Source organism: Bison bison, unplaced genomic scaffold (genome assembly GCF_000754665.1).
Source record: "Bison bison bison isolate TAMUID 2011002044 unplaced genomic scaffold, Bison_UMD1.0 scf7180017864180, whole genome shotgun sequence".
NCBI lineage: Eukaryota > Metazoa > Chordata > Mammalia > Artiodactyla > Bovidae > Bison > Bison bison.
The window spans coordinates 2,119,521-2,128,649 of NW_011494752.1; the positions used below are offsets into that span (position 1 = coordinate 2,119,521).

A 9,129-nucleotide genomic window follows, 5' to 3' on the forward strand; every position below is an offset into this window, starting at 1 on the left:
GGATTCCCAGTTCCCACTCTTCTGCTCTGGGGTAGGGATACCACGCTGTCTGCTCCTCTGGAAGATCTTGGGATCTAGAAAAGGCATTTTCCTCAAAGAAGGAGCACCCAACTCATGCAAGAAAATTCAGATAATGATTGCAATGAAAGCAGTAAGCCTCAAACTACATCTGGAAGGCAGGAGAGCAGGCCTAGGCAGCACAAGCAGTGGTTTTCCAGGCAGAGGAAACAGCACAGACCACGGGCAAAACAACCGCAAATTCCCGTGTTGATTTACATTACACGCAAATCAGCTTCCCATCTTTCACCTCTAGGAGGAAAAGGGGAACAATAACTCTTTCCTGGCTACATCAAGAGTTGCTATGTGGATTAAATACAGAATATCAAAGGGCTATGTAAACTGGGAAGTCCCTTTATCACCATTATGAAAAAGAAGTGTGATCCAGGGCTCCGTCAAGATTCAACTCAATGATAACCACGCTATGTGGCAGAAGGAGCCACACCCTGGCTTTGCCACTAACCCACAATCTGTCCTCTGCCATCCTACCCGCCCCACCCCACGGGCCTCAGTTTTCCTCATCTGTAAAATCAGTGGCTTGGACTAAGGAACTTCAAGATGCTGCCATTTATTCTAAAGTCTCCTTTAAATCTAGTTGCCAGTAAGCAGCACGTGGCTCTCCACCCCCAGACTATTTCTTTATTCATTCCTAACATTTACCTTGGCAGCCAAAGCAAAGGATTCATCAAGCGTGTTCGACAACCCATGGCACATTTCCTGTTTCCCTCTGTTCCCTCCGCAGGCCATAGATGCCCTTTCCAGGGCTCAGTGGGATCAGAGCTGCTGGCCACTTAACAAAGGCTATCTGCCTCCCAGGGGCCGAGGAAAGTCCTGGGCACAGGCTGGGGTTGTTTGGTTTTGAGGTGTGCTGGGATGAAAGGCAGCCTGGAAGTGGAAGATTCGGTCATTCATTCATTAATTATAATTGTGGGTTTGTTCTTAAGAATGATTCCTTTGAAATTACTTTCCATCCAACAGCGGCTGCGACAGAGGATCAGATATTCAGAACTGTCTCCATTTTCCTCTGCACAAGTATTTTCATCCAGGACCTGAGATTCTGTCCTGATCTGGCTCTTGCATCACGAGTCCCTCCCATCCTTGCTTTAGAGCTGGGGTGTGTTTATTTGGGGATTGGGTAGGGGCAGGTGTGTGTTTGTGTGTTTAATGTCTACTTTTTCAAAGGAAATCTATGCCACCCCAAATCACCTTTCTGTGGACTTTAATCAGAGCTTTTCCAGATAAATGGACAATGGAAAAAACCCACAGACAGACTGGAAAGACACCTGAGACTAACACCCACCTAAGGCAGTGGGCCACACCTCCAGGTTACCACTGGAAGGGAGAAGCAACCTGGTATATCAATGCGACTCTAAACAACAGCCCGTGTGTGAAGGCCCGGGGGCGCTTTGGGATTGACCAAGAGGAAACACGTGTTGCACAATGATAGGATCTTGTCGGTACAGCTGTCAGAAGAGGGAACTCCCACAGCAAAGGGCATAAAGCCATCTGGGGCAGTCTGGGGCAGCTCAGTTTTGTGGTGCCAGGGAGTGGACCAGAGCCCAGTCCTGCCCCAGACACAGATGGGACCATGAATTCCAACCAGAGCTTCAGCCAGAAGCGCTCAGGTTCCCTCTATGCCACAGGAGGCAGCTGGGGCCGGCCAGGGAGCTTCCCCCGGGCTCCTAGTGTCCATGGTGGTGCCGGGGGTGTTCGCATCTCTCTTTCCTTCTCCTCACCGAGCTGTCCACTCCCTGAAGGGTCTTGGAGGTCTGGAAGAGGCAGCTCCCTCCTAGGCGGAAATGGGAAGGAGATGATGCAGAACCTTAATGACCGCCTGGCCACCTACCTGGAAAAGGTGCACGCCCTGGAGGAGGCCAATGTGAAACTAGAAAGCTGCATCCTGAAGTGGCATCAGCAAAGAGATTCAGGCAATAAGCAAGACTACTCCCAATATGAGGAAAGCATCAGCCACCTGCAGGAGCAGGTAAGGTCCTGGGTAACCCTGGAACTCAAGAGGGGACTGCATTTCCAGGAGACCCATGAGAGCAGAAATCAGTAGAAAAGATAATTTCCTGGAAAATGATGAAAAGAGCTTAAAATAATCACGAACAAAAGTATTCAAGGATATTTTCTTTCTTTTCCCTAGTGGCTCAGATGGTAAAGAGTTTTTTCATTTACTTATATATTGCTGTGCTGGGTCTTTGTTGATGAAGTTCTGAGCTTTTCTCTAGTTGTGGAGAGCGGGGGCTTCTCTCTAGTTATGGTACGGGGGCTTCTCTTGTTGGTGAGCATGAGCTCTAGGGCATGCAGGCTTCAGTAATTGCAGCTCCCAGGCTCCAGAACACAGGCTCAACAGTTGTGACAGGCTTAGGTGGCATGTGGGATCTTCCTGGAACAGGGATCGAACCCACGTCTCCTGCATTGGCAAGCAGAATCTTTATTACTAAGCCACCAGGGAAACCCAAGGATATTTTCTTGTGCATGTTGAGTTGCTTCAGTCATGTCCAACTCATTGCAACCCTGTGGACCATAGCCCACTGGACTCCTCTGTCCTTGAGATTCTCTAGGCAAAAGTACTGGAATGGTTTGCCATTTCCTTCTCCAGGGCATCTTCCCAAGCAGGGATCAAATCCCCGTCTCTTATGTCTCTTGCGTTGGCAGGCGGGTTCTTTAGCACCAGTGCCCACCTGGGAAGCCCAAGGACATTTTCTTATCATACCTTAAATATGGAGGCAGGAAAGTCTGTTTTGTATATTTAATCTTCTGTACATGAATTATATAGAAAAAATGGAAGGAAAGCAGGTGCTGTCTGGTACCACTTACGATCCGACAACATAATCGTAATGATCAGGGCTGGTCTTCATTCCTCACGCTCAGTGCACAAGGCACAAGAGAGCATTTATGTCTCGTCACATCAGTTCTGCTCCACCTCCAAGTCCTGACGACAGTGTGATTACCCTGCAAAAAAAGGCTGAGTTGTACTATTCTGGAGATCACACGTAAAAGCTGTCACTCCACTAGCAGATACATCTTTGGGATTTCCCTGGATGCTTCCTCTTGGGGACTGCCAGAAGTTCTGAATTCTAGCCACTCACAGTTCTGAAAAATGGCATATTGCTAGGGAAAAAAATAATAAAAATGGGTCTGATTTTTAGAATTTTAGAGTTAGGATGGATTATGGAGACTTCTTCAAAATATGAATAGCTTTTCAACCAAACATTTAAAAACCTAACTTTATACCTTCCGCTCAGTCACTCAGTAGTGTCCAACTCTTTTTGACCCTATGACTGTAGTCCACCAGGCTCCTCTGCCCATGGGATTTTCCAGGCAAGAATACAGGAGTGGGCTTCCATTTCCTACACCAATATACCTTCTGGGATGTTTCATAACATTGGCTGGAAGTACAGGGAATCCAGTCATCTAGGTTATATTTTAAAGCTATGTAAATTCTCTTAAGTAAAGCAGTACCAGAAAATTTCCTGTAAGATCATGATTGAACCTATCCTAGAAAGAGCATCAAGGGTTTCCAACATTTCTATGATACTATTTCTCAACATTTAGTTGTCCCTTCTTAAATCAAGATAATAGAAATCTGTCCTTATAATGAACCCTAATTATTGAATAATCAACCTAACAGCTGACTGTGTAATTGTCTTAACTATATAGTACATGGTTGTCTTTACCAAAAAAAACAAGATGACTCAACAAACCTTACCATACTGTTTTTATTAATAAAGTTGCTTTGGTTTTAGAATGGAGAGGATAGAAGTTTTTTCAAATGGGGAGCTAAGAACATAACTCCGAAAAGAAACGTGAGGTTAGACCTGGTCAAATAATGCATGAGCCGACAGCAGAAGGAGGGAGGAAAGGGGACGGGAAAATTTACTGAGCGATTATTATATGCCAGGCATCATGTCAGGTACTGAATACACTCATCAGCATGGTCCAAGAGCTTTCTGCAATGATGGAAACATTCTGTATCATCTGATTTATTTCTCACCACAACCCTGGAAAGAAATTGAAGCTCAGAGAAGTGAAGCAGCCATGCAAAGCCACCAGGAAGAGCTAGAGCTGGGATTCTAACCTAGGTCTGTTTCTAATGGCCTCGTCATTTTCACATAGCGTGATGCTGGCCAGTCTGCCTCATCAAAAAATGATGCTACTTGTTAATAAAGATAGTGCATTCCATTTGCACTCTTAATCATACAACACGTATTTCATACCCATTATCTCATTCTGTGAAGCAGGTGTTTTTATCCCCAGTCTATGGATGAGGAGACTGAGGCCAAGTGGGTGCCTAAATTCTTTGGAACAGAATTGAGAAAAGTGAGTGGGGACAATTACAAGGAGTGGGTGGCTGGCCCACCCTCCAGGAAACCCCAGGTTCTTGGTTCTGACACTAAATAGGAAGCTCCTTCAGCTTCAAATTATATTCATTTCTGGATTTCTTACTTCAGTTGTTTTTCTCTGTGTTTGAAGAAAACAGCTATTTGAAGTTCAGATGCTCTATCAGACCTCCCCTGTTTATAGGTGACAAAATAGAGACCCAAAGAAGTCCCACCATGCCCAGGACTTACCCCTTCCTGGGCCTTTCAAGACTCATGAAATGTTCTGAGTAGATACAGCTCTCTCCCACCCCCACTTTGTAATCACCAACTCAATGGACACAAATCCGAGCAAACTCCAGGAGATAGTGAAGGACAGGAGAGCCTGGCGTGCTGCAGTCCATGGGGTCACAAGGATTCAGGCATGACTTAGTGATTGAACAACACCCCAACTTTAGGGATGTTAAATGTTACTCCAAAAGTCTGTTAGAAAACATTTCAGGAATTCCCTGGTACTAGTCGTTAGGACTTGATGCTTTCACTGCTGCGGGCCTGGGTTCAATCCCAGGTCAGGAAACTAAGATGTCACAAACCTAATGGCCAAAAAGAAAAAGAAAGAAAGAAAAGAAAATGATTTCAAAAATTAATCTATTCCTTTGAAATACAGAGTTGGACATCATCATACAAATATTAAGGTGCAGAATGGCTCTCAATAGTTCTATATTTGGCTCATTGGCTTACAGTCATAGGTTCTGTTCTCCTCTCCCTAGTAGATTACACACCCTGAAGCAATGATGCTACACTAATACACAAACTAGATTATTTTAAAAGAACGAACTCAGGTCCTTGGGGAGAATCCAGGTGATTAATTACAACACAATGCAATACCTATGCCTCATATATTATTTCTCAACCCACTCTTGTTCATTCATTACTGAGAAGGATGGCTCAGAAATAGTGGTTGTATCATAATATTGTATCAGGTAACCCAAAGAGAAAGAAATAGTTTCGGTTTTTAAATTTCTTCTATATCAACTCATGTACTCTAAGAATGCTACCTGGGGAAATCAGACTTTTGATGTGGGTTTTGCCATGGACAAATTATCAATTTAACTCAGAAAAACCAAACAAGTTCACAGATGATTTTTTTAACTATACACACTGCTTTGCATCCTTCTTATTATTATAAATAAACTTTTCATGTGGAGTGTTTTTAGATTTACATGGTACAGAAACTTTCCATAAATCACCCAGCTCCCCTCATCATTAAAATCTTCCATCACCATGGCACATTTGTCAAAACTAACAAAGCAACATCAGTACACTTCTGTGAAATAAATTCACTTTTGTCTCAAACGTAATATCTGTATCAGTATAGAGAAAGTGACATTATTTTTTAATTGAAATAGAGTTGATTTACAATGTTGTGTTAATTTCTGCTGTGCAACAAAGTAGATAGATTTTATATATATTTATATGTAGATGTATGGATATCCCAGGTGGTACTAGTGGTAAAGAACCCACCTGCCAACGCAGGAGACGTAAGAGACGTGGGTCTGATCCCTGGGTTGGGAAGATACTCTGGAGGAGGGCATGGCAACCCACTCCAGTGTTCTTGCTTGGAGAATCCCATAGACAGAGGAGCCTGGTGGGCTACTGTCCATGGGGTCACAAAGAGTTGGACATGACTGAGGCAACTTCTTTTTTTTAATATTATTTTCCATTATGGTTTATCACAGAATATTGGATATAGTTCCATGCACTATACATTCTGTATAGCACAGAATATTGTTTATCCATTCTATTTGGAAGTGATGTCTTAAAGATTACTCCATGGTCTTCCAGTTAAAAGTATGTTATACATAAGGTACTTCATTGGAAAACTGTGGTGTTTTCAACACAGGTGGTATGTTTTATTTTCTGATTTCATGGAGTGTACAGGGCATGGATTCTCTGAATGTCAAGCAAAACCTCAGGGAACAGCTGAGGCTAACTGCAGGGATCCCCAGGCCATTTTGGATGGAGTTACTTTTCATCTCCCATGAGCTTAGATCATGCAAAGACTAAACAGATGGAGGGGAAAACATTGGTAAGAAATCGCTAAGCAGCACTGTAGAGGAAAGACAAGGAAATATCTACAGAATCCCTTTTCAGACCCATGGAAGTCGTCATGATACCATTTGGAATCCACTAAGGGAATTAAGAAGTTGGGCATGGGCAGCCAGTCTGGTTATCTCCCATCATGAACAGCAAAGTAGACAATGCATCTCAACATTTAAACCTTAGGATTTATCCAGTGCAGACACTGGCTCTAATTACAAAAGTTCTAGCCTTTTTAAAAGAAAATTAAATTTTCTTTACATTTTTCTGAACTAATTTAGCTTCAACTGATTGTTTTCAGAGTGTCTAGACTGTGCCCAGAAATGCTATTTTACATTATTTTATTTAATCTCTTCTAATCTAATTCTCATAACTCTGTGGTTGTTATTATTGCCATTTTATGGATGAAGAAGCCAAGACTTGGCAGAGCTCACTCAGGAGGTAGGTGCTGGAGCAGGACCCCAGGCCCTGCTCTGGGAGTTCCAGACCCAGTGTTCTGAACACCTCTGAATCCTGCTATTGTGTATTCATGACACAAAATTCCAAGTAATCAGTGTAACTTTGAACAGGGCCAGATTTTTGAAAGGTGTCTTTGTGTCGAAGTATAAGTTTGTCCTAAGAAAATCCTCTCTAATTAAAGCAACTATCTGCATAAATACGATGGGAATGTCACAGATTCTTTGGCTCCAAGTAAGTTACAGAAGTTTGGAGCTAGGACCCTCAAGGTCACTTGTTTTCAGTAGAAGCTCCTTATTTGTAAAGAGCGTTGATGGAACTGAAGTCCACAGAGTTGGGTAACTGACCCAAGTTCACACCAATGGTCAGTAACAGGAAATAAAAGGAAAATCTGCTGGTTCCCAGTTCAGCGCAATGCTTGGTACAAAAGTAGTATACTTTTGACATTGAGATATCTTCCATCCAATTTTCCCCAAGACAATGACATACATTAAAATTGAGTGTCATATATTATTTCTCTGATATGTGTATTTCTCTGATTACAACTACTTAGAAATATTTACAAGTCAAACATTTATATACCCAATTTCTCAGGTGGAGACTTCAACAATAATTCTCTTTTTAAATAAAAAATATATACACATCTAGTGAAAGTCTTTAACTAGAGGCAGTTACAAAGTTAAAGTTTTAACATGAAGTTTATTAATCTAATTTATGGTAGAGAATTATTTCAGTTAATATTTTTAATTTTTTGTTTTTGACTGAAGCAACTTAGCAGCAGCAGCAGCAGCAGCAGCTGGTATACAATGTTTCAAGTGTACAGCACAATGATTCAATTTTATATATATGCATAGTTAGTTCAGTCGCTCAGTCGCATCCGACTCTTTGCGACCCCATGAATTGCAGCACGCCAGGCCTCCCTGTCCATCACCAACTCCCGGAGTTCACTCAGACTCATGTACATCGAGTCAGTGATGCCATCCAGCCATCTCATCCTCTGTCGTCCCCTTCTCCTCCTGCCCCCAATCCCTCCCAGCATCAGAGTCTTTTCCAATGAGTCAACTCTTCGCATGAGGTGGCCAAAGTACTGGAGTTTCAGCTTTAGCATCATTCCTTCCAAAGAACACCCAGGGCTGATCTCCTTCAGAATGGACTGGTTGGATCTCCTTGCAGTCCAAGGGACTCTCAAGAGTCTTCTCCAACACCACAGTTCAAAAGCATCAATTCTTTGGTGCTCAGCTTTCTTTATAGTCCAACTCTCACATCCATACATGACCACTGAAAAAACCATAGCCTTGTCAAAACAAGTCTGACAAAACAAAAACAAGTCGGAAAAACCGAGTCAGACACGACTGAGCGACTTTCACTTACACTTTGTGTGGATCTTACTAAATAATTAAAAGGCATTTTCCACAATTACTCTCCTTCCCCCGTCTATATCATTCTTTGAGCAGTTGCATCAATCCTATCAAAAGCCAATATAAAAAAAGACAGTGAAAGTGACTGCAGACCATACCCTTACTACAAAACCACTCTTGTGCTTTGCATTTAGTAAGTGCTCAATAAATATTAATTGACTTCACTGCTCATTATTCCACTGCTACAAAATAAAGCCTTAGCTGCTGACAAGTCAGATTCTCAGGAACTGGGCAGAAATGCAGCTGTCCTGTGGATTTGCATGCGACTGAAGTGACTCTTGGTGTGTGCTTTACAGATAGCAGATGGCAAGGTGAACAACGCTCAGATCATCCTTCTCATTGACAACGCCAGGATGGCAGTGGATGACTTCAGCCTTAAGTAAGTTCCTTCTTCACAGTGTTGTGGTGGGTGGGGGGAGGGGACAGGGGTTGGTTTGGTTTGAGGAATTGTTCTTGTTTCTGTTTCTGTTTTGCAGAAAGAAGACGTATCTCACCATTACCCATGTGTAAAATCTTACTAAGCTATAATGAAAAGGCATGCGGCTGCTGCTGCTGCTGCTAAGTCGCTTCAGTCACTAGGGTCCAGACAGATATTAAATATATGTCTGGATCCTAGTTTAAACAAATCAGATATAAAATACACTTTTTGGTATGGGGAAATTTGAATACAAACCCTTCAGTTCAGTCACTCAGTCGTGTCCAACTCTTTGCGACCCCATGAATCGCAGCACGCCAGGCCTCCCTGTCCATCACCAACTCCCTGAGTTCACTCA

General features: G+C 42.7%; 1 protein-coding gene across 1 annotated transcript in view; it reads left to right on the forward strand.

Annotated features, from left to right (window-relative positions):
• The first annotated feature begins 1,528 nt into the window (after nt 1-1,528).
• The window catches only part of KRT23 (keratin 23 (histone deacetylase inducible)), a 17,303-nt gene continuing 9,702 nt past the window's right edge, over nt 1,529-9,129 (forward strand). Inside the window, exons 1-2 of the mRNA XM_010842587.1 lie at nt 1,529-2,041; nt 8,653-8,735. Of these exons, the coding sequence (XP_010840889.1) occupies nt 1,646-2,041; nt 8,653-8,735 (479 nt within the window). The 5' untranslated portion in view covers nt 1,529-1,645. The remainder of the gene's footprint in view (nt 2,042-8,652; nt 8,736-9,129) is intronic.